This window comes from Anolis carolinensis, unplaced genomic scaffold (genome assembly GCF_035594765.1).
Source record: "Anolis carolinensis isolate JA03-04 unplaced genomic scaffold, rAnoCar3.1.pri scaffold_10, whole genome shotgun sequence".
Lineage (NCBI taxonomy): Eukaryota > Metazoa > Chordata > Lepidosauria > Squamata > Dactyloidae > Anolis > Anolis carolinensis.
In genome coordinates, this window is record NW_026943821.1 from 10733910 (window position 1) to 10759658 (window position 25749).

The 25749-nt window shown below is 45.5% G+C and overlaps 1 protein-coding gene across 2 annotated transcripts; it reads left to right on the forward strand.

The window, feature by feature from the left end:
- Positions 1-1008: 1008 nt before the first annotated feature.
- wdr87 (WD repeat domain 87) lies at positions 1009-25204 on the forward strand. 2 transcript variants are annotated; one of them, XM_062962346.1, is made up of 8 exons: positions 1009-1593; positions 6963-7143; positions 7375-7545; positions 10688-12591; positions 16287-17088; positions 18742-18953; positions 19553-19887; positions 21023-25204. In XM_062962346.1, exons 2-8 carry the CDS (start codon positions 7003-7005, stop codon positions 25021-25023), a joined length of 7566 nt encoding a protein of 2521 aa, XP_062818416.1. In that variant the 5' UTR covers positions 1009-1593; positions 6963-7002; the 3' UTR covers positions 25024-25204. The 2 variants fall into 2 exon arrangements, with proteins under 2 accessions (XP_062818416.1, XP_062818417.1); XM_062962347.1 differs by lacking the exon at positions 1009-1593 and having other exon boundaries at positions 2552-7143.
- The last annotated feature ends 545 nt before the right edge of the window (positions 25205-25749 follow it).

Genomic DNA, 25749 nt, shown 5'->3' on the forward strand with positions numbered 1-25749 from the left:
CTCCCACAATTCCTAACTGCTGAGAGGCTGTTAGGAATTGTGGGAGTTGAAGTCCCAAACACCTGGAGGGCCAAAGTTTGCCCATGGCTGCTATAGACTCACAGAATGCAACATAACTGCATTGCACTGCCCTGTAGACTGCACTGCCAAATAATGCAGTTAACTCCACTGGACTGTATTGTATGAGTCTACACTGACCATATAATGCAGTTAAACATGACTACACTGCCTACTAATGCAGTTATACTGCACTGGATTGCATAATATGGGTTTACCTGCTGCTCAGTTGTTTAGTCGTCTCCGACTCTTCGTGACGTCATGGACCAGTCCACGCCAGAGCTCCCTGTCGGCCGTCACCACCCACAGTTCCTTCAAGGTCAAGCCAGTCACTTCAAGGATCCCATCCATCCATCTTGCCCTTGGTTGGCCTCTCTTCCTTTTTCCTTCCATTTCCCCCAGCATTGTGATCTTTTCCAAGCTTTCCTGTCTCCTCATGATGTGGCCAAAATACTTCAGCTTTGCCTCTAATATCCTTCCCTCCAGTGAGCAGCCATTGGGCATTATTTCCTGGAGGATGGGTTTACACTGACCATAAAATACAATTAAATTGAATTGGACTGCATTATATGGGTCTACACTGACCATGTAATGCAGGTAACGGCATTGGACTGCATTATATGGCTCTACATTGCCATATAATGCAGTTAAATTTCATTGTATTACATTATAAGAGTCTACACTGACTAAATAATGCAGATAAGGGCACTGGACTGCATTAAATGGGTCTACACTAATCATATGCAATTATACTGCATTGTACTGCATTATATGGGTCTGCACTAATTATATAGTAGTTATATTGTATTGGACTGCATTATATGGCTCTGCACCAACCATATAATGCAGTTAAATGGCACTGGACTACATTATAAGAGTCTACACTACACTAACCATATAGAGCATTTATAATGCATTAGACTACATTATATTAATCTATGCCACCATACAATGCAATTAAATGGCTTTGGACTGCATTATATGAGTCTACATTGCCATATATTGCAGTTAAGCATTATATGACAATGTTGATGGCACCACGGGCACAAACTGGCTGTTTCGAATATAATACAGGATCCTAATGAATGGTGTCTGCCAATGCAAGTAAATCAGCTATCATCATCATGATGTACTTACTATTCAATACATCCTACTTTTCTTTCTTGATCAAGACCCAAAGTGCCTTAAGTATAATTAATTAATTATAACCTGTCATGTTATTGTTGTGTAGCAAAATGGTGTCCCTTATATAAAATGGCAAAATCAAAGTTTGACTTATTAATTTATACACACACACACACATTCAAGCCCTGAGGATGGTTGAACCTTCCTCAGTTCCTTCTTGAGATTTTGAACTATCTGGAATTAGAATCAGTTATAGTCAGCCCTCTGTATATGGATAGGGAACTGATGTTTTATCTCTACTTACAGTCTACTTGCGGACCAAAAGGTGCCAGGTTCAAATCCCAGGAGCAGAATGAGCACCCGCTGTTAGGCCCAGCTCCTGCCAACCTAGCAGTTTGAAAACATGCAAATGTGAGTAGATCAATCGGTACGGCTCCGGCGGGAAGGTAACAGCACTCCAAGCAGTCATGCCGGCCACATGACCTTGGAGGTGTCTATGGACAACGCCGGCTCTTCGACTTAGAAATAGAGATGAGCACCAACCCCCAGAGTCTGTCATGACTGGACTTAACGTCAGGGGAAACCTTTATCTTTATAGTCATGTCTTGGAGCTGGCCATGGGTTGTGCGGCTGCTGCCCTCTCGTGGCCATTCCCTGCCATTGCAGCCATGAAGGCAGGGATGTCAGAGCCAGGGATAACTTCTTGTTTCCTCCCATTCATGCCAAGAGAGGGAACGTGGTCCATTCCATGATGCTTGCCGTGGCAACACTGTGGCCCTGCTCCAGGATCCTGGCCTGGTCTAAGGATGCTCGGAACTGGAGACATTGTTGTATTGGAAACAGAAGCTCATTAGCTTCTCACTCCAGAAACAAATAACATCCCCTGAAATTAATTCTTCTATATAACCATGAATGGTGCAGAACTTATCTCCAGTGTTCACTCTGGCAACCCTACAAGATCTTTGACATGCCAGAGCCAGGAAAGGGTTCAAATAAATCAACCCAGTTTAAACTCTCATTTCCTTTAATTCCTTTCTTCTTTTTTCCATTTCCCCTTTTCTTTCCTTCCTTTCTTCCTTCCCTCCCTCCCTCCTTTTTTCTTTCCTCTTTCTTCTCTCTCCCATTCTTTCTTTTCCTTCTCTTGCTCTCTTGTTCCTTTTTCTTCCCCTTCCTTCCCTCCTTCCTTCCTTCCTTCCTTCCTTCCTTCCTTCCTTCCTTCCTTCCTTCCTTCCTTCCTTCCTTCCTTTCTTCCTCACACCCCTTCATATTTCCCCCTTTCTTTTTTCCTTCCTTCCCTTCCTCCTTATTCTTTCTCCCCCCTCTTACTTTCCTCTTTTCCCTTTCTTTCTTTCTTTCTTTCTTTCTTTCTTTCTTTCTTTCTTTCTTTCCTCTCTTCCTTTCCCTCACACACACATCACCTAGCAGCAGCCAATCCGCTTCACTCCCTTTCCCGTCCAGTCTTGTAACAAAAGGCCACTTCATCTAGCAACAGGCAATTCACGTTGTTCCTTTTCCTTTGCTCTGGACCTGAAAGAAGTGGGTTTTTTTTAGTTCAAACCCTTCAATTATTTTAAATTGGATAATGAAGGGTCTGTGTGCCACGTTTTGTCCAGATCTGTCGATCCACAGAAGAGCCTTTGTGGTACAAACAAATATACAAACATACATTCATTCACTCTCTCTGTGTGTGTGTGTGTGTGTGTGTGTGTATGAGCCTCCGATTGCACAGTGGGTTAAACCGCTGAGCTTGCTGGCTGAAAGGTCAGCAGTTTGAATCCAGGAGCGGGGTGAGCTCCCGCTGTTAGCCCCAGCTTCTGCCAACCTAGCAGTTCAAAAACATGCAAATGTGAGTAGATCAATAGGTACCGCTCCGGCAGGAAGGTAATGGCACTCCATGCAGTCATGCTGGCCATATGACCTTGAAGGTGTCTATGGACAATGCTGGCTCTTTACCTTAGAAATGGAGATGAGCACCAAACCCCAGAGTCGGACATAACTGGACTTAATGTCAGGGGAAAACCTTTACCGTAATCTATCTATCTGTCTGTCTGTCTGTCTATCTATCTACACACACACACACACACACACAAGATTATTGAAGGCCCCTTCTACACTGCCATATATACAGTAATCTAGATTATTTGCCTTGAACTGGATTATATGGCAGTGTAGAGTCATATAATCCAGTTCTGCATTACATGGCAGTCTAGAAGGGACCGAAGATCGAAGAAACATAGTACGATAAATGGGATGTTGAAGCATTCCAGTTTCTGTGTAAGGAGATTTCAATGCTGACTATATAGCCTCTGGAGACAGACGCTTTCCCTACAAATACACCGAACCTTTGGGGTCAGTTTCTGGGGTTGGGCCAGGATTACGTGGGAGAGACACAGAGAGCAACAGCTTAATGAGACAACCCAAGATTAATATCAAAACCACAAACACGCATTATGTAACAATACATTAATAATGTAAACCTCTTACATCATTAATTCCTGCTTAGATGCCATAAACCTACCAACGCGGCGACACAATGCAATTAAAAGGAATGCACCGGCAGCATTGGGGGGGTCAGAATAACCTGATTTGTCGAGGCAAATTCAATGTTTGCTTTCAAGGAGGGGTGTGTGGGTGCATCTACACCAGACATGGGCCAACTTGGGCCCTTCAGGTGTTTTGGACTTCAACTCCCACCATTCCTCACAGCCTCAGGCCCTTTCCTTTTACCCCTCGGCCACTTAAGCTACACTCAATGGATTCCTTTGCTGCCCTACTTCATTGTTCATTGGCTACAAGGTTGTGATGTCACACTCTTGACACTCCTTTGGGATTCCAAGGATCCAAACAGGTAATTCCTTTTCCCTTGATGTTGTCCTGCTTGCCACCCTGATCCCAGCGACACCGGTCAAGATTGGTGGCCTGTCCAGGCTGCAGATGATGGCAGTCTCCTTGTGGCACTCTGCCCCATTTTGTCACCAAGACTCTGCTTTGGGCAGGACGTCTGGGATCAGCTATGGCAACGACAGATGTACCCACATTGCAGTGGGACTTAGAACATGAAATCCAGAGCATTAAACCCTATCAGTATCCTTGTTCCAAACCAAAAACTGTGTGATGAACGGGTGGCTAAGGACTATAACAAAAAAATGGGTTCCCAAGGGCTTGAATTAACAAGTGTTCACTAATGGAATAATAACAATGAATTAAATATCATTAAACATTGTATTATATACAATAAATGAATATACATTTCGGATGAATTGTTACAAATGACAATCAAACTGTTACATTCACAGTATGATGAATGGAAGTTACATTCACAATGGAATAAATTTTCTTATTTTCTTGTTTCTTCATAAAAGAAGAGTAGACCCCTGATCCACAAAAGGTTTTGACTACCTATAGTCTTCGTCTGGTGGTAGGGTCTGCAAGTATTGGGTTGCAGACCTCTCAATTTGCTTGAAAGACAGATACTTGAGGGTGTGATGGCAAACGTCTCCATTGCATTTTATAATGACAAATGGGGCTGGTGATTGTTGTTAAAATAGTGGGAGTAACACGTTTGATGAGGGCCCGTCTAGGGAGGAAGTGCTACAAATGGCAAAAAACCATGAGATTTTCAGGTCCAGGAATATCCTGGTTCTGAGCCGAAAATCCGCATCTTCAAATGTCTGTATGTCCCTGCAATCAGAAAACACAGGATTTTTTTTAAATCTGGGTTTGTTCCCAGCTTTTAGATGTTTGTTCCTGATTAGTCGGTTCCTAAAAAGAAGGTGACAGTTAAATAGAAGGCAAAAACTTTGTTCTGGCAAGAAGAACTTCATCCTTCACCTGTTTAATGAAGTTTGTGGTAGAAAAGCAAAGTTTCTGGGCTGAAACAAATACTTTCACAGTAGGTAGTACACAATGAAACAGGAACAGGAACTTTAAACTCAGGAACAGCAATCTGTTGTCCCATGCCTCAAGTACACAACCAAATCTGTCTGGACAGATGGCCAGGCAGGCAGGCTCTAAAAAGTGTCAATAATGATAAAGTTCTGTTCCTGGCTTGAAAGTGTGTGACTGCGTAGTGCTGACTTGGACAGTTCCTGGATTAAATCTTTAACCACTATTACTTATTTTTTTAAAGTATAGATGTGTAAGTCATCTTTTAGGTAGTAGGGCTCTTTCTGTTTGAGGATCTGAGAGATTCTGTTAGTCAAAGTAAATAGTTTTGTGTTAGATCAGTGGTTTCCCAACCTTTGGGCCTTCAGGTGTTTTGGACTTCAACTCCCAGAAATCCCAGCCAACTTACCAGCTGTTAGGAACTGTGGGAGCTAAAGTCCAAAACACCTGGAGGCCCAAAGGTTGGGAACCACTATCAGATGTTTTGGAGCAGAATTCTCATAAACCTTGACCATTGGCCATGTTGGAGGTCATTTTATATGAAAGTGGATTCATAGATTCATAGAATAATCTAATTGAAAGAGACCACATGGGCCATCGAGTCCAGCCTCCTGCCATGCAGGAGAAGCACAAAGGACCCCTGACAGATGACCATAGTTTATGCAGCTTACTAATTATGGCCATAGTTAAGGCACTATGAAATACTTCAATTGAACTAAGCATTTCATATTTAGTGTATTTATAAATTATTCTAATGGCTTTGATTATAACTTCCATGAGGTTGAAAATGATCAGTATCCACCATAACCCCTACAATGAATCTGAACTGCTAAATTGTCAGTCATGGTTTTAATCCCACTCCACTGCCTTCTAGTTCTCTTTTTTAAAATATATATATATTTTTACTGATATTATCTTATATTTCATGTTGTGACTATATTGCACATTTAATACAAACGTTCATACCTACACATCATTTATCTATTATCACATTTCTCCATCCTCTTCTATATTGTCTACTCACATATCTAATATATCTTCATTCTATTCATTCTTTTTTTCCCCTTCCCTCCCCTTCCCCCCTCACCTCCCCCCACCCCTACCCTATACCACAATTCCATTAGAAATTTAACTCCATCCATGAGCACAACTTTTCCCATTTCTGGCTTCGCCTCTTTTTATCCAATCTGAATATATTGTCCATTTCTCTTTAATTTTCCTCATTTTATCTTCATTCTTATCCTCAGAGGTTACATTTGCAATAATTTCTGATTGGACCTGGTCAAACAAATAATTATTCCAATTCACCATATTCCACTTTTTTCGTCTCTCCAGCCCCAAGCTATTACTGCCTTCCCTGCAAGAATCATAGCTTTGAATAGATCTTGATATTTTACATTAATCTTATTGTTCCCTAATATCCCCATCAACATTAATTCCATGTTTACTTGGAGTGAAATTCTAAATAATTCCTCTATTTTCTCCATTATTTTTTCCCAAAATGTTTTTACCTTTGGACATTCCCACCACATGTGGGCGTACCATCTCTTGCCTACTCCACAATGCCAACATGTTGAATTTTTATCCCTGATCATTTCAGATTTCAGAGAAAGGGCTGGTGGGAGTAATATACAAAGGGATGATCAAAGATGAGGAATATATCATAAGAACATTACAAGACCAATGACAAAAAGAGGGAGTACTTACAAGACAAATAATAGAGAACTTAAAAAGAGAGGCCACAAAAATTAAAATCGAGAAGTACAAAGAAATGGAAAGGAAATTCATATGGAAATGGTACCATACCCCAGCACAATTGCCTTCTAGTTCTCCACCTCCTGGTTCTCCTCTCTCCTTCCTGCCTTAAACATATTAAATCATGTCTTCCACTCCAGGTCAATATTATTGGCGTAGACTGTACTGCGATATCCCACCATGGTCCTGAGCCAGTCTTCTGTGTCCACTAAACTTCCCGACATTCGGGACAGTATGGCCTTGGTGAAAGCCCCAGTTCGCATTGTTCCTCTATGGCGGGACCTCAAATGCCAACTTATGGAAACCCTGGAGCTACAAAAGGTAAGGGAGACTGAGTGCCATGAAACAAGAACCAGGCTTTTCTTTGTCAGCAGGGTGGGGTGACAGAAGAAGAGAGATGTCTTCCAAGATTGGTACCAAATTTCACTGAGAAGATTCCTTCTTCATGCTCCTTCCCTCCCAGTAGTTGAATTCTATCCATATAGTCAGACCTTCCTTCATGTCTGTCTTTTCCCTTATCTGGAACCCACCATATCTCTTCTTCTTGAATAGAGTATGCCAGAAACAACTGAAGGAAGCCCCATCTTGCTGAGCGACAGACCCAGCATTATATTCAGGGAGAGTTGCCACCCCGATTCCATGCCGCTCGTCTTCTTCATTCGGTCAAGTGACGTAGAAAGCTACCTTGCATCATTTACCTGGAAGAGAGGGAAGGGAAGCAAGGTGAGAGGGATTGTGGTGGTTCATGGGAGATAGGTATCTTTGCCATGGTCGTTTCCAACCCCAGATCTTTGTACACCACATCTGAAGAACATTAGAATGACCTGGTTGTTGGATGATTGTTGTGGTTCCTTCACACTGTTTCCAACCATAAGGTGAACCTATCACAGGGTTTTCTGAAGCTGAGAGTGTGTGACTCATCCAAGGTTGCCCAGTGGGTTTCTATGCCTGAACGAGGAATCGAACTCTGGTCTCGAGAATCCTAGTCCAACACTTCCACTACTACACCATGTTAGAATCATAGAATCATAGAATAGTAGAGTTGGAAGAGACCTCATGGGCCATCCAGTCCAACCCCCCACTAAGAAGCAGGAAATCGCATTCAAAGCACCCCCGACAGATGGCCATCCAGCCTCTGCTTAAAAGCTTCCAAGGAAGGAGCCTCCACCACAGTTCGGGGGAGAGAGTTCCACTGCCGAACAGCCCTCACAGTGAGGAAGTTCTTCCTGATGTTCAGGTGGAATCTCCTTTCCTGTAGTTTGAAGCCATTGTTCCGTGTCCTAGTCTGCAGGGCAGCAGAAAATAAGCTTGCTCCCTCCTGCCTATGACTTCCCCTCACGTATTTGTACATGGTTATCATGTCTCCTCTCAGCCTTCTCTTCTGCAGGCTAAACATGCCCAGTTCTTTAAGCCTCTCCTCATAGGGCTTGTTCTCCAGACCCTTAATCATTTTAGTTGCCCTCCTCTGGACGCTTTCCAGCTTGTCAACATCTCCCTTCAACTGTGGTGCCCAAAATTGGACACAGTATTCCAGGTGTGGTCTGACCAAGGTAGAATAGAGGGGGAGCAGGACTTCCCTGGATCTAGACGCTATTCCTCTATTGATGCAGGCCAAAATCCCATTGGCTTTTTTAGCTGCCGCATCACATTGTAGGCTCATGTTTAACTTGTTGTCCACGAGGACTCCAAGGTCTTTTTCGCACACACTGCTGTCAAGCCAGGCGTCCCCCATTCTGTATCTTTGATTTCCATTTTTTCTGCCGAAGTGAAGTATCTTGCATTTGTCCCTGTTGAACTTCATTTTGTTAGTTTCGGCCCATCTCTCTAGTCTGTCAAGATCGTTTTGAATTCTGCTCCTGTTTTCTGGAGTGTTAGCTATCCCTCCCAGTTTGGTGTCATCTGCAAACTTGATGATCGTGCCTTCTAACCCTTCGTCTAAGTCATTAATAAAGATGTTGCACAGAACTGGGCCCAGGACGGAGCCCTGCGGCACTCCACTTGTCACTTCTTTCCATGATGAAGACGACGCATTGGTGAGCACCCTTTGGGTTCGTTCGCTTAGCCAATTACAGATCCACCTAACCGTAGTTTTGTCTAGCCCACATTTTACTAGTTTGTTTGCCAGAAGGTTGTGGGGGACTTTGTCGAAGGCCTTACTGAAATCCAGGTACGCTACATCCACGGCATTCCCTGTATCGACCCAACTCGTAACTCTATCGAAAAAAGAGATCAGATTAGTCTGGCATGACTTGTTTTTGGTAAATCCGTGTTGACTATTAGCAATGACCGCATTTGTTTCTAAGTGTTCGCAGACCACTTCCTTAATGATCTTTTCCAGAATCTTGCCTGGTATTGATGTGAGGCTGACCGGATGGTAATTGTTTGGGTCGTTCTTTTTTCCCTTCTTGAAGATAGGGACCACATTCGCCCTCCTCCAATCTGCTGGGACTTCTCCTGTTCTCCAAGAACTCTCGAAGATAATTGCTAGTGGTTCTGAAATAACTTCCGCTAATTCCTTCAATACTCTTGGATGTAGCTGATCTGGCCCTGGCGACTTGAATTCGTTTAGGTGTTCCTGGTGTTCCTGGACAACATGTTTCCCTATTTGGGGTTGGATTTCCCCCAATCCTTCGTCCATTTCATGTTGCTGAGGTTGAAGATGGCTTTCTTTTTGTGAGAAGACCGAGGCAAAGAAGCCATTAAGCAGTTCTGCCTTTTCCCTATCCCCTGTCACCATCACCCCATCTTCTCCTTGCAGTGGCCCTATCGCCTCCTTTTTCTTCCTTTTTCTACCAACGTAAGCAAAAAAACCTTTTTTGTTGTTTTTTATGTCCCTGGCAAGCCTGAGCTCATTTTGCGCTTTAGCCTTGCGAACCTTTTCCCTACAGGTGTTGGCTATACGTTTGAATTCTTCTTTGGTGATTTCTCCCCTTTTCCACTTCTTGTGCATGTCACATTTGAGCTTTAGCTCAGTTAGAAGTTCTTTGGACATCCATTCTGGCTTCTTTGCATTTGTCTTATTTTTCTTCTTTGTTGGCACTGTTTGCATTTGCGCCTTGAGTATTTAACTTTTGAAAAACTCCCATCCATCCTTAACTCTCTTGTTTTTTAATATTGGCGTCCATGGGATGCCGCTCAGTAATTCCTTCATTTTTTGGAAGTCAGCTCTCTTAAAGTCCAGAATGCGTGTTTGACTTGTCTTAGTTTCAGCATTCCTTTGTATTGCTTGTTTCTCAATAGGCCCTATCTGGTTCAACATTCTGTTTATCACAGCAGCAAACTTGAAGGCAGCATGCAGTCATCAAAATATTTCTATCATCTTCCACTCTACAGGAGACAATTTCAGTCTCCAGGAAGTGGTCTTTCCAGATCCTAAGGTCAGACATCACTCTACTTCCATTCTTGGAGCAAGGTATGAAGAGCCCTAGGCCCCAGTTTCCCTTGTGTTCAATCTCATGATCCCACTTCCTCCCTCTCCTGGATTTGCTCCTCAGACTTTCTTCAAGACCAAACATTAACTCATGTCATTTTATCAGATCAGCAAATACATATTCAGTCTGTGCTGGTTAGAATTATATTCCCCCTGAAATCTCAGGTTTGCAAATTGGATGTAAACGGGCACTTAGAATTGCACCTGGATGCCCAGGTTTTAGATGTAGCCAGTATGCGTTTCCACAGCCACATTTATTTATTTATTTATTTACTATATTTCTACCCTGCTCTTCTCACCCCAAAAGGGACTCCGAGTGGCTTAGAATTTGGCCACTTCAGTGCCACATTACAAATCCTCTGACTCCCAGCCAGCCAAATTTGGCTGGTCCGGCTTCAGGTATATGCTGGCTGAGTGCCTTTTTCCCCCTTACAGGTGCGTGCCTGGATATACAGCTCAGAGGATGAGACCACAGTGACAGAGAAAGAGTATTCCATCACCAGAAACCCCAGGGTCCTCATGATTGTCCATGTCAGCCACCTACATCTGCTGGTCGCCTTTTGCGATGACATCCACTTGCGTTTCTTTGGAGACTACACTCAGGGATTTCAGCTGCTCTCTGAGATGAGCTCGCCTTATCAGATCACCAGCTTGTGCTCCAACTCAGAGACCGGAGAATTGGTGACAGGGGCCATTGGCATTGTGACTTTCTGGTCTTTTGTCATAGAGGAAGTTCCTTCCATCAATATTGTGCAGGAGGTGTTCATTGCGAGTGGCGAGTTTGTACACTTCCTCAGAGTGGAGCCAGAGTGGGGAGCGCTGGTCGCCTTGTGTGAGAACAATATCCGTGTGTACAACTACAAAACCAAGGTCCAGATTTACAATTTCCAGGTCAGCCAAGGTGTCTCTCTGACGTGCTGCACTTCTAATTATGCCCAGGGCTTCCTCTACACTGGAGACCTGGCCGGAGACGTCACAGTGTGGGACTTTGTCAAAGGGAACCTGGTCAGCCAATTCAAGGCTCACTTGAGCGCCATTACCAGCATAATCAGCCGGATGTCAGTCCATACCCTCATGACCGCATCACTGGACGGTCTCCTAAAGGAGTGGAACCTGACCACCTGTGAACAGCTCCGGCGTGTAGACACTGGGGAAGAAGTCTTCCAGATGCAGTTCATCAATGAGCAGACTTTCTTCCTCCGTACTAAGTACACCTTTTCCATCCGCACTGTCAACAACTTCTACCAACTCTTTAACAAGTCAAAATCTATCCTCAAGAAGCTGGTACGGGTGCAGTGTGGATCAGACAAGGCACGCATTCTGGCAGCAACGGAAGATGGGGTTGTCCGATTCCTTTCGCCTGTTACAGGAGAGATGCTGTTCGTCACCTGGCCCTTCCAATTACTAGAAAAGGCACTGGACTATGTATATGACCCTGACGAAGAGGAGCTGTTAGTGACATTGGGCACAAGTGATATCTATGTCATGGATACCACCAAGAATCCTTGCCCAGTCAAGTATATTGTGCGCACCGCCGACTCCATAGATGACAAGGTGCTGTGTTTAGCCTACAGCCGCCTGGACCTGAATGGCCGTACTTCTAGCTTCATCTTTAGTGGGTTCAAGAGTGGAAAAGTGCGCACTGTCACCCAGAATTTGTATCGGATGGGTGCTCGCAGAATTCATAATGGCAATGTGCTGGCCCTCAGCAGCCTTTCGGCCTCAGGGAACCTATCGTACCATTCGCGGGAGTCCTCCTACCTGTGCTCCTATGGCCTTGATGATTACATTATTCTTTCCGATGTGATTTTAAAGAAGAACAACATTCTGGAGGTGGTTCCTATGGTTGCTATCTCGAGTGTCAACTGCAGGATCAACAACCTCCTACTCATTCCTGGCTACATCTGTGTCCTCACAGACCAAAACCGTGTTCGGTTGTGGCGCCAGGCAGCTCTAGTCCATGGCAAAAAGAATCCTTTCTGGAAAGAGACTGATGCCATGCATTCCACCAGCATCACTTCCTTTGACTACTGCCACACACTCAGCCTCCTAGTGACAGGAGGTTCTGACGGATCTGTTCGCATTTGGGACATCCTCGGGCAGATGTTAGTGGAGTTTGACACGACCCTCAAATTCAGCCGTGTCTGCTTTGCCAACCAGCGGGGAGACTTGATTGTGGGCTTCAACATGAACATCTACTTCATCCCATGTATCTCGTACCTCCCCAGCAAGCACCTCGGCATGTTGGCAACCCGGAGCGTGAGAGATGACGCGGTTGAATGCCCACTTCCATTCATGACACGTTTCTTGCTATCGTTCGATGTTGTTTTTGTGCCCAAGTAAGTCACGTGGGAAGAGGGAGGGTCAAAGGGGTAGAAGAAGTGATCCCTGTCTTAACACAGGCAGATTTTTTCTACCTTTGAAATTAGCATATGGTATAAATAAAGAGACAGGAGCAAGTTTAGGTGCCCAGCTTCAGTGTTCATGTCTCTATAGCTAAGATCATCATCATCATCATCATCATCATCATCATCATCATCATCATCATTTAATTACTTATTAATCGCCCTCCATCCACGATGCTCTAGGCGATTTACAAGACAAAATTGTAAAGGATAAAAATACATACATACAAATATTGATAAAATTAACATAGATTAAAAACTCTAGTAAAGAGCCAGGTCTTGAGTGCTAGGGTAAAAGGCCCTAACTCACGCATGGCTCTCATATAGGGCGGCAAGGCATTCCATAAGGCAGGGGCAGAAATAGAAAAAGCTCTGTGTCTGGTCCTTTCCAAGTGCACTTCTCTAGGACCCGGTATATAGTCTCGTTGGGATGGTCATTGCGACCTCTAATGATGGGAGAAGGAGAGACGATCCCTAAGGTACGATGGGCCCTGGCCGTAAAGAGTTTTAAAGGTCAGAACTAGCATCTTATATAGACCACAGTAATCGGTTGGAAGCCAATGCAGATGCTGCAGCACTGGTGTTATATGGCATTTCATGGGTGTTCTTGTGAGCAGCCTGGCTGCCGCATTCTGAACAATACGGAGCTTTTGGGTCGTGGACATCAGAAGGCCAACATACAGGGTGTTGCAATAGTCCAGCCTAGACGTGACCGTGGCATGGATGACTGTTGCCAGAGCCTCATCAGATAGATAGGGTGCCAGTTGCCTCGCTTGTCATAGGTGGAAAAAGGCCTGTTTGCTGGCAGCAGTGATCTGAGCTTCCATTGTCAGCTGCGAATCCAAAACGACACCCAGGCTCTTAACGGTAGGCGGAGATAGGGCAGCACCATCGAAGGTGGGTAGCAAGTGGGTCAGACCAGTCGAGCGGCCATGCCAGAGAATCTCGGTCTTCGCCGGGTTCACCTTCAGTCTACTAGCACGTAGCCAGTTCGACAGAGCCTCCAGACATAAGGTGAAATTGTCTGGTATTGACGTTGCTCCAGGCTCCAAGCGCAGAAGGAGTTGGGTGTCGTCCGCATATTGATAGCAGTCTAGGCCAAAACTCCGAGCCAAACTAGCAAGGGGTCTAACGTAGATGTTGAAGAGAAGAGGGGAGAGAATTGCACCTTGGGGTACCCCACACGGGAGGGGAGATCTGTCAGAGACTTAATCCATATACTCCACGCATTGGCTCCGGTTTCGCAGAAATGCGTTGAACCAATTGAGGGCCTGACCGCGAACTCCAGACATGGCGAGACGGTGAATCATTAGATCATAATCAACAGTGTCAAACGCTGCGGTAAGGTTGAGAAGTACCAGTAGCGCTATCAGACTGTGATGGCAACCAGGTTCTGTGATGGCAACCAGGACTGTCTCCGTCCCATGGCCAGGGCGGAAGCCTGACTGGAAAGGGTCCAGGCCGGCTGTATCATCCAGAAATTGTTGCAATTGTCCCAGTATAGCCCGCTCTATCATCTTACCCAAGAAAGGGAGGTTGGAGACAGGACGATAGTTGGCAAGGGTCATGGGATCCAAGCTAGGCTTCTTTAGCAAGGGACGAACCCTTGCCTCTTTTAGGTTGTCCGGGAAGACCCCCTGTTCAAGAGAGCCATTGATTATATTATATATAAGAATCAGCAGCATTAATTACTATTATGTATGCTGGAACTCAATTGACAGACCCAGTCTTTTAAACTTGTACACGCCTATCTATATTTTATAAATGCATTTTATGAATGTTTATGTAAGTTAATTTTTTAACTGATTTATAGTGTATTGTACTGTTTTTATATGTCTGTTTTATTGTAAGCCGCCCTGAGTCCCCTGTTGGGTGAGAAGGGCGGGATATAAATATTGTAATAAATAAATACATAAATATTACTCAACGGATCGAGTAGACCTTCCAGGCAGCTCTTCACCAACCAAGAGGGACACAGATCAAGGGAACAGGTGGTTGGTTTTGCAACAGCCAGGATTCTAGCGACATCTTCCTTGTCAAGCAGAGTAAATCAGTCAAAGATAGGCCCACTAAGCAGCCACAAAGTCTCAAGCTCACTTAAGGTATCAGCTGTAGGGGGCAGTTCCTGCCGAAGCACGGCGATTTTATCAGTGAAAAACTTCTGGAATGCCTCTGCTGTAAGAGCCGTGGTTGCTGGGTTTTGGACTAAGGGAGCCGGACTGGTCAAAGCACGAACTATTTTGAATACTTGAGCTGGGCGCGATCTAGCAGAGGCTATTAAGGAGGAATTGTAAGATTTTTTTAGCATCCTTGACGGCTGATTTGTAGGACCTGCGAAAAGCCTTGAAGGCGGACAGTGACACCTCGTCGGGTTTCCGTCGACACCGATGTTCCAGCCGCTTTCGTGCTTGCTTCATTGTCCGTAGCTCATTAGTGTACCAGGGGGAGCGATTCTGGCGAGGGCAAAGGAGGCGTCTGGGGGCAATCTCATCCAAGGCAGCCAACAAACTGACATTCCAGGTGTTGACTAGCTCAATGAGAGTGACGCACGCAGTTCCCAGGCCCTTAAGGGCATTCAAGAACCTAGCAGGTTCCATGAGTCTCCTGTGCCAAGCAAAGATTGGTGTGGCAAAATGGAGAGGAGGAGATGGAATCTCAATCCGGGCCTTGAGGACAGCGTGATCAGACCAGGGAACATCAATTACTGCGGATAGATCAATGTCATTATACAGAGAGGACAGTCAACAGATAGATATGTAGGCATTTCCACATCTTCAGCACCCTGGAGGTTGTGCTTGATTGTGCCCACAGGGGGGTGCTGTCGCTCCATCCTCCATGTTGAAGAGGCCTGTTCACAGACTTCCTCCTTTCCTTTGATCGCCGGCATTTTCTGGTATTTTTTTATGGTATTTTTTTATGGGCTAGAAGGCCAGGCACTCACCCTGACCCAGGCTTCGAACTTTCAATTGATAAGATTTATTGCAGTTGGTGATTACAATACTAATTAATGGTCTAATTCAGACCTTGTAAAACTACATATCCTAAATTCCATAGCACTGAATCTTGGCAATGAGAATTGTGTTAATCTGCATTAATTCTATAATGTAGGTACACCCTGAGACACACAGAAGAATCAATTTGAGGAGATAAGGAGGTCACAGGAGGCAGAGCGAAAGACAAAAGACTGCGATGTTGAAGACAGCTGCTCAAGGACTCCTCCTTTTCCCCATTATTTTAGTCTTTTGGCCAGTTTTTTAAATGAAGAAACTGCACCCCCACTTTATTTTAAGCAGTGAATATTCCCACTTCCATTTCTTGGGAGGAAGTGGAATTGGCTGGAAGTATGGGAAAAGGTGCATTTTGTTGCCTAAACATATCCCAGAAATAATTCCTGGCCTCTATTCAGTTTAATGCAGATGTAAAATGGACTATAAAATAGTTTGCAGGGAGAGAAATGATTTCCTGTTTAGTTTAAGATGTTTGGGAGAATGATTTGGCTACATGAAAATAAACTGGGGAATTTGAGGGACCAGATGTAGGTATTTGAAGAACTGGAGTATGTTCAACACAGCAGCAACATTTGAGATATGGCATTGAAATTTGTGACTCAAAAATCCTTTCTTTTCAAGGTATCGTCAGGTGGGCAAGCAGGCAAAGAAGTTCGAATGTCTGGAGCCCATAACCAATCACAAGGAGGTGGTGATGGAAAAAGATGTCGCCAAAGTGGTGCCATTCATTGGCAAGGAAGTGAGCAGTCTTCCCGGACCGGATTTCTATGGGCTTACACCGGACATCAAGGAGACGTGCCCGGAGTTTGCTGTGGAGTACCAACTCCTTTCGCGGCCCGTTTTGGGGAAGAGGCACGCTCCGGCTGAGCCTCCACTGCCCCCCCCGCCTTACCGTGGGCTCCCACCACTGTCTAAAATTGTCCCCCTACACCGTAGGATACCTTTCCAGCCTGGACGCTCTTGGCCCATTGCGCCTGATGGCTTTGTCCCTAATTCAGTGATCCGAGCCAACTTGTTTCCAACAGGGACCCCCACAAGCCTTGAGTGTCCCTTGATACCCAGCAGGGATCCCTTGCCAATGCGGAAGTTGGTCAAGATACAGTTGCAAGACTGGGATAAGTCAGAGGTTGTTGAGAAAGCCCGGAAGAAAAAGGCAGACAAGTTAAAGCGACCTGCTGTTGAGGGACGCCGCCGGGATCTACTGTCTGAAATTGTGACCAAGCCATGGTTGAGGCACAAGCCTAGTGATGCAACGCTCCCCTCTGTCTTTAAAGCCATTATAAACATAATGGACAATGTGCCCTATTCAACCTACTTGCTCTGTACATCTGCCCTGGTCCAGCTTTCTGAGTCTTATGAGCTGCCAACGCCTGTCCAGGAACAGGCCTTTGATCGTCTCATCCAGGACACGAACCACAAAGAGGTCAGCATGGGCAATACGAGGTGGGGCTGGTGGGATGTGGGGAGGCACAGAGGTATATGCATTAGGAATTTTTGTACTGTTCTATTATTTATTATTTATTTATTACCCACATCTGTACCCTGCTCTTCTAACCCCGAAGGGGACTCAGGGCGGCCTTACAATAGGCAGCAATTCCGCACATATGAATCCAAAATAAACAACTACAATTAAAATCCAAACAATTAAAACAATTATTATAACATCAACTAAAATCATGCAAATTCAAATCGTAGTCTAAGGCCTGTCCATTATCCAGGCGGAGGCCACTAGGGGGAGCTTGAGAGAGGATAGTACATTTTTTCAAGGAGGGAGTTGAAGGAGGAAAATCATTTCCTCCATTTTCATTGGTTATTCCCCCTCTCACTTCTCTTATCATAAACTAGGGTTCTTTCCACGATGGGGACATGGGTGAGGGGAATAACAGGAAAACAGAGGGAACTGGTTTCACTCCTTCAACTCCCTCCCTGTAAAATGGACTATCCTTCTCTCTCTAGCACCTCCTAGTGGCTTCCTCCCAGATAATGGAATGAAACGGCAGACAAAGGTTTGAGGCAATGAGACAGAGTTCCGAGCGCTGAAGAAAAATGACGTTTATTCTCTGTGGCCACAGAAGGACCCTCTCCTGTAATCAGGAAAGTAAGGGTACAGAACAAAGAAGCACAGGCCTTTTTATACAATTTTGCCTTCATCTACTTATGCCATATAGGCATTATCCATCACCAATTAGTGTCAAAAAAGTCTTACTTCAACCTAAGATTCCTCCCTATGTTCTCAACCTAAGATTCCTCCCTATGAATTCATAATTCTATAGTTCCTTAGCTTTCATAGAATCATAGAATCATAGAATAGTAGAGTTGGAAGAGACCTCATGGGCCATCCAGTCCAACCCCCTGCTAAGAAGCAGGAAATCACATTCAAAGCTTTGAAGAGCTTCCTTAGAGTCCTCCCCTCTAACTGGCTGTGGCTTCTTCATGCAAAATGGTAGTTGTAGCCACAAGGAGTGTGAGAAAAGAGATGTCCCTGGATGTTGAATGGCAAGAAGAAAGTGTGGGACTGAGGAGTGTGAAAGGTTCCATGGGAATTGTAGAATCATTTAATGGGGAAGGATTGAGGTTGAATGGAGAAAGCTAGAAACATGGTTAATTGGTTTGCTGGCAGGAAAGAAAAACAGCCTAAAAGAGCCCTTAAAAAGTCACAAAAAGTCCAATTTACTTTGGTCCTGGGGGTTTTGCTCAGAAACCTTGGTAAACTCTAGTGTCAAATATTCATTGGCTATTCTGTGACAAAAGAGCATTTAAAATGAAGCCAACTAAATTTAGTGGCCGACATACTCTTTCAAGAGACTTTGGGCAGAGAGAACACCCAACTTCTTTTGTGGGTTGATGTTTTCTTCCTCTTTGTGATTATCAAATCCATCTCTCTGTGCTCCAAGGGTTAAGACAATGCTGTGTTGTAGGCTGCTGGTGTAAGCATTTTGCAGAGGAGAAAACAGGGCGGCTGGCCCATTGGTTAGGTATATGGACGTCTATGGCACAAAGGGTATGCTACCGTAGTCCCTCTCATTGATGGGCACTTCATGTGTACAAGGATTTGATCCCATGCCTTGCTCCATAGGTAAGGATGAGGCTGGCGGCTTGGGAGGCATTGGGGAAGATGGACCTGCTGACTGACCAGGAGGTGGTCCCACTCGCTCGAGCCCTTTTGGATGAAAACAAAAAAGTGCGTGATTTAGCTCGCTCTCTGCTTGACTCTGTGGCTGGCATTACGGACAAATTTGTCCTGAAGAAGGAGATGAAGCGGATGGCAGGCACCAGCCTGGATGACCTGTAAGTATCTCAATGCTTTTATCCAATCCTAGTGTGGTTATCTATATCCAAAGTGTTTCTTGCTTCAGTTTTAATAATAATTGAATTTTACTTGGTTTTTAACTATGCAAAAGCTATAGTATTTTATGTAGTATTTTAAGGGTGTATCTCGCAATTGATTTATATAGCATTTTAATAGTTTATGTAGTATTTTAATGATGTATTTTGAATTGTATTTAATAATCTGGTTTTTATGTATCTATTTGTTTGTCCTGTATGTGAAATGCCTATGGTCTAAGCATTAAATAAACTACTATAAGCAGAATATTCCTAACATTTTGTCCAAATGTGTACAAGCCCAGGTTTAGCAAAAACAAACAAACAAAAAACAACCCAGTATTGTGCACATTTGTGTCCAAACTTGTACAGGTCCGGGTATAGCAATAATATGAGTGTTATGAAGGTAGGGATGGATTCTTTTGATAGGGAGAACTTTTTTTTTAAGAATTGGAAGAGATTTTTTATCAGACTTTAGAAGGATCTAGCTGCAAGGCTAGATCTCATGTGGGCTGCACTCCCCTGCCATCCTTGCCTTATGTTCTCTCTTTCTTCCTATTTAGGGCTGAATTGAACCGTTCTCAAGTAGAACTAGCTTTCCCTCGCAGGATGCGTGCTGTCGGCATCATTGCAGAAACCCAAGATGAAGCTTTCCAAGCCTTGACAGAAGAGTCTGAGAGACTACTAAACCGGGTGGAGAATCAGCTAACGGCCAATCTGTTCCTGATGACTGAGAGTCCCTCAATTGAAGCCCAACGCTACAGCCGCCCACCCCGTTTCCGGCGTACAGCCTTGTCTCAAGAAGCGCAGGAAGAGATCGCCAAGCCAGACTCCCACTTGGAGGCCCGGGCCCGATGGCTGGGTCTCTTTGCCAGGACTGACAAGCTGAAGTCTCAAGGTCAGTATCAGGCTGTATCTGCATATCTTCCAACACCAGTGGAAACCAGGACCTGTTTGGAGAAGTGGCATGGGATATTCTAAAGCAGGGGTTCCCAAACTTCTTCAGTTCCTTGGAGCCCCAAGAAATGGAAAGGGTTTTGGTGGTGAAAGGCAGGGGAAAGGGTCTGGGCAGCAAGAAAAAGAGCCTGGGCAGTGAAGAAGGTGAGGGGAAAAGGGTCTGTGCCCCAGGAGAACAATGCTGCTGCTGTTTCGGCACCTCCAGATTTTAATTTCCCTGGCTTTCTCAAAAGAAGGAGGAAAGAGGAGGAGACGAGAAGCAGCACGGCACTGCCTGGAGCACGTGGAGCCCCTCACTATCACTCACATAGCCCCAAGGACTCCATGGAGCACAGTGTGGGAACCCCTATTCTCAAGTTTATAATTCCACAGCAGAAGGCTGGTTCACAGTCCCTCAAGCTGTTGAGAGGCCAGACTATAGTTTGCACACTACACATATCTAATTTGTAGTGCAAAAACGAATATTTTAAAGGAAGAACAATTTGAACCAATATAAACATACCAGCATTTCAATGGGAAACGTGGGCCTGCTTTTGCCCAACATGACAAATTTGATAGAGTTTCAGGGGGTTAACCTGGCATGATGTGAGTTGTAGTACACCCACAACCTTCTAATAACCTGGGCAACACCGGGTACCCAAGCTAGTATAATATATAAACATTTATTGGTACTCTACAGGAAACCTTTGCTTCAAAGAGGGCTCTGCGGCTGAAAGAGTTTGAGAACCTTTACTCTAGAGTTTTCTTATTTATCCTCCCCTCACATTGAAGGCTAGGGGTGCAGCCACATTGCAGTTACATCAGTAACTACTGTTGCTCAAGGCTAAACGTCTCACAAAATTATCTCCTCCAGTGCAGCTCTATCGTATGCTGGGACCAGACATCTGGTAATTTATTGACATTTGGTTGTATTTAAGTAACCACAAATCAGCCAGACACATAACCCACACAGATTTGTTGTTTGAGCATCTTGGTAGGAAGTCAAGGAATCAAAAGGTGTAATGAATGGAAAGCATATGTTCTGTCCTGACTTAAGACCTCTCATACTTATCTCATTTGTTGTTTTTCGCCATCAGCCGCAGCAGCAAAACAGCTTAAAGGTGAGAAGCTTCGTAAAATCAAGTCAGCACGCGGTAAGCACATTGGTCTATTGCATAGGATGGCTCCACCAGACAGCAGTCCTATGTCCAGCAGCTCCAGCCCCAGCGCCAGCCTTACTTCCACTGCCAGCAGCAGCACTAGCATCCACAGCAGTGCCGGCAGCGGCGTCAGCAGCCCCAGTGGCAGTATTCGCATCCATGTCAGCAGCTCCACGTGGCAGGTGACACAGCGTGCCAAGAAGAAGGTCAAGGTCAAGGTCAAGGACAAACCAGAAGAGATCAGAGTCCCTCCTGCCCTTTCCCAGGCGACCCGAAAGCTGCCCAAGGTGCACAAGCGAGTGCAGCCTATCCTGTTGCAGCGGCGTGACACCCGCACACAACTCTACACTGAGATGCTGAAGCACCAGAAAGTCAAGAAAGAGCCAGTGGTTGCCGCTACAGCCGGGGAATCAAGGCATGAGATTGCCCCTGTCCCGGTGAAGTCCTGCCCATCAGTGGTAACAGCACCAGCACCAGCACCAGCACCAGCACCAGCACCTACAGCTGCCAAAGGCACCTTAATTGATCCAAATGAGCAGTACAATACTGACCGAACCAAGTGGCGCAACGACCTCTATAAGCTGATGACGCTTCGCATTGGCAGCTTCACTGAGGGCCGCACAGCAGCCGAGGACTTCCTGGCATCCGCTCGTGCAGCCCTGAGTGGCCGTCCCATGTCCTGGGAGGCCTTCACAAACATCAGCCAGTCCTTCCTCTCCTCTCAGGAGAAAATCACATCACAGCCCTCCGGCTGGAAAAAGTACATGAGCGAACTCTTCAGGGCCTCTTCCAAGGAATCCAAACCATCAATGGAAAGCATAGAAACGGTGCTGGATGTAAAAAAGGGGAGAGACATATTTAGAGCTTCAGGGAGTGACATGGAGAGTCTGGAGCTCAGCCAGGAGGATTCGGATTTGGAGAGAAGAAAGGAAAGAATGAGAAGAACGGAGGAGAAGAAGAAGCTTGACTCTGCAGCAGCGGTGAAGAAAGACTTGGCCATGGCCTCCAAAATGCAAGGAGCGAAGAAGAAGATGGAAAGGGAAGAGAAAATGGCTAGAAGGCTAGCCAAAGAGGGAAAGTTAGCTAAATTGAAAGACCATGACGTGTCTTCCCTAGACAGGGAGCAGGAATTGTTGGCCAAAGAAAAAGAACATGAGCTGGCTGAAGAAAAAGAATATGCGTTAGTCAGGGGGAAAGAACATGAGATGGCTAAGGGTAAAGAACAAGAAGCAGTCAGAGGAAAAGAGCATGAGGCAGCCAGGACCAAAACGCTTGAGGCAGCTAGGGGGAAAGAGCACGAGGCAGCCAAGGGAAAAGAGCAGGAGGCAGCCAGGAGAGAAGAGCGTGAGGCAGCCAGGGAAGAAGAGCATGAGGTGGCCAGGGCAAAAGACCGAGGGGCAGCGAGGGCGAAAGACCAAGAGGCAGCACATAGGAGAAGGGAACAAGAGAGCATAGCTGAAAGGAAAGAAAAAGAGGAGGTCAAGAAGAAGTTGGAGAAGTTGGCTGCCGAGAAAAGAGAGGCTTTGCAGGAGGAGAAAGAGAAATTCCTTAAGGAGGTAGATGCAAAGATCGAGTCCATGCTCAAGAATATCAGGACAAAGCATGGGGATGAGTCCCTGCTTACAGATTCAGAAAGGACCCTGGTTAAGGTGACAGAAAGTACTTTAGCTGAATTCCGGGCAGAAGCCAAAGAGAGAATGCTAGCAGAACTGAAGGAGCGAGCTCTGATTGAAGCTCAGAAGATAGCACTGGAAGAAGTGAAAGAGAGAGCGTTGGCGGAAGCAAGAGAGATGGCTTTGGAGGAAGCAAGGAACTGGGCCTTGCTCAAAGCAAGGAAGGTGTCCTTGATTGAAGCCTGGGAGAAGGTTCTGATTGAGGCACGAGAGAAGGCCATGGAAGAAGTGAAGGAACAGGCGTTGGCTGAAGCCCGAGAGAGGATACTGGCCGAAGCCCGAGAGATGGCACTGGCCGAGGAGGAGGAGGAGAAGGAGAAGGAGGAAACAGAAGCCATCATAGAAGAAAAGATCCAAGCACTGGCTGAAGTCCGAACCAGAGAACTGGCTGAAGAAAAAGCCATGGAAATGGTGTTGATGGAATCACTAGAGGCGGATGAGGCAAGGGTTTTAGAATTGCTTGGGGACTTCCCAGTAGAAGTAGATGAGGCAAGGGTCTTTGAGCTAGCAGTGGCAAGAGCAAAGGAGCTGGCGGATGCAAGAGCAATGGAACTGGTAGAGGAAAAAATGATGGAGCTTTCGGATTCAGTCATAATGGACCTGGTTGAGGAAAGAATACTAGAGCTGATTGAGACACAAATGAAAGAACTGGAGACGGAGGAAGAAGAAATGGCTGCTAGACAGAGATTAATTGCTGACAGCAAGGAGTTAATTTCATCCAGAAAGAAATTAATATCTGCAAAAGAAAAAGAATTAGAAGAAGAGGCAGAGGCAGACATGTGGGAGGACTTAGAAGAGGAGAGACTCTGGTCTCTTTCTGAGCGTGCAACAGAGGCTTTAATTTCCATGGCCCAGAAAGAACCTATGCCAGAAGCTCAGCTTGAATTTTCAGAACGTGCTCAGTTGATCCTGGATCTCTTGACTCGACCAGAGAAGTTGGAGCGTAAAGATTCTGAAGACTTCCAACGCCTTTGTCAAGTGGTGTCATTGCTTGACATTTCTTCTGCAACAAATATTGAAGGACTGACAGAGACTCTGCTCCAGAAAGCTGGAGAAACTATCAAGGAAGGCGAGGAGCAGCAGGCTCTTTTGCCTGAAGAAGACGTCTCTGTTTTGAGGGTGCTCAAAGATACATTCAGAGCACGTCAGTCCTGGACCTTAGACCCGCAACAGTTTTCCAGGAAGCTGAGTGGCCTTCTGAAAGCTGCCGAGGCTGTAGTGCAGGCCAGGAAGATGAAGGAGAAACTGGAGAAGGAATTCTGGAAAAAGTGCTTGGAGGATAGAGCTAAGAAGAGACTGGAGGCTGGTGAAATGAAGACCAGGGGAAAGAAGGCCTGGCTGGGCAGGAAACTGAAAGATACCCTTAGAAAGTGGAGAGTGGAACAAGAAAGGGCTCAGTGGGAAAAAAGGGAGCATGAGCGTCTGCAGAAACGCCTCAAGATCAGATCACAGCCCATCCTGCTCGATGCGCCTGAAAAGGATAAAGACGAGGAGAGTGTGACAGAGGAGGCGAAAGCAGCGGAGGAGGAGGAGGGAGAGAAGAAGCGGAAGGAGGAAGAACGGACCACTCACCGTAAGCCCGTCCAGCTGACTTGGTCACTGACTGCTCAGCGCGAGAGGGCCTGGAAGGTGATTGTGCAGATGGAGAAGCAGCTGCCTCTTTCAACTGAGGAACAGATCAGGCGCCACAAACCCAAAGGTCACCGGCTTCCCAAAGAGTCTCTGTACTTGCCTACCAAGCCAGTACTCAAGGTTCATAGGGCCCGGCGTGGTGCCCAGCAGCACATTTTCCGTCTTGATCATGAGAAAGGTGTGGATTGGGACAGTTTTATGAACCTCTACCAGTCATTAATGTCCTTGAAGCAAGAAGAAGGCGGCATGGACTCAGCAGCTTGGCATGAGCAGTCTGCCCAGTTGCTGGATCTCTATGGCACAAGCAACCTGCTTGTCCGGAATATGTTGCAGGAGCTCTTGTTGGGTGACCGTCGCGATCGCAAATATGTCATGGGCAGCACCCTTAAGATGAGAAAGGCAGAAGCAGATTTGGGCCAACGGATCCTTTATGAATTGATTCATCACTCAGCCCGACTTCGTCCCAGGCCTCCCACCATACATGGAATCATTCCACTCAACTACCAGAACAACGTCCATCCCTTCAAGATGCGGGGGACAACCCGCTATGGCACCCTGGCCTTCAAGTGGAAGACCTACATGTCCAAGGGGAAGATGCCCAGGCTGCGCTTGTTCGTGCACTCTTCTGTTTGAAAGATCTCTAATTCCAAAAATCCTGTATAAACATACATGCAGACACCACTACACATATATGTATATATTGCTTTATACTGATTTTTTGTACTAAACATCCTGGCTTTCAATATACCACACAGACATTTGTGAGACCCTTTCAGGGTAGTGAACACTTCCTAGAATTTCCTGTTGAATAAAGGAAAAATTAATGTAATTTACAACTCTTGCTGAATGTGCATCGGGTTTGGCATTTCATTTATTTAAGGGTGGATAAGATGTCTTCATGAACTTAATCCACCTGTGGCATCGATTAAAAAAAAAAACCATACAAGTTGACAAAGATCACAAGGTGGAGTTGAAGCTCCACTCATGTTCTACCTTTGGTTATCTAGCTGGCCATTGTTTGAACAGATTGTGGTTCTAGAGAGGCCTACTTTAGAATGATCCAGCAGAGCTGTTTTTTTCTTTTGAAATTTTTAAAAATCATGTCAGAAGTGACTTGAGAACATACTGCAAGTTGCTTCTGGTGTGAGATAATTGAGCATCTACAGAGCAGTTGCCCAGGGGACACCTGGAAGTGTTGGCTGGGAGGCTTCTCTCATGTTCCCGCAAGCCAGAGCTGACCGATGGGTGCTCACCCCATCTCGCGGATTCAAACTGGCAACTTTCAGGTCAGCAACCCAACCTTCGGGTCAGCAGTTCAGCTGGCACAAGGGTTTAACCCACTGTGCCACCTTTCTTCTG

Bases quoted from the DNA above. Each gene is read 5' to 3' on its own strand.
- wdr87 (XM_062962346.1), top strand. From the start codon at position 7,003: ATGGTCCTGAGCCAGTCTTCTGTGTCCACTAAACTTCCCGACATTCGG. The intron at 7,144-7,374 runs GTAAGGGAGACT...CTTCTTGAATAG, and splicing joins AAACCCTGGAGCTACAAAAG to AGTATGCCAGAAACAACTGA. The intron at 7,546-10,687 runs GTGAGAGGGATT...TCCCCCTTACAG, and splicing joins AGAGAGGGAAGGGAAGCAAG to GTGCGTGCCTGGATATACAG.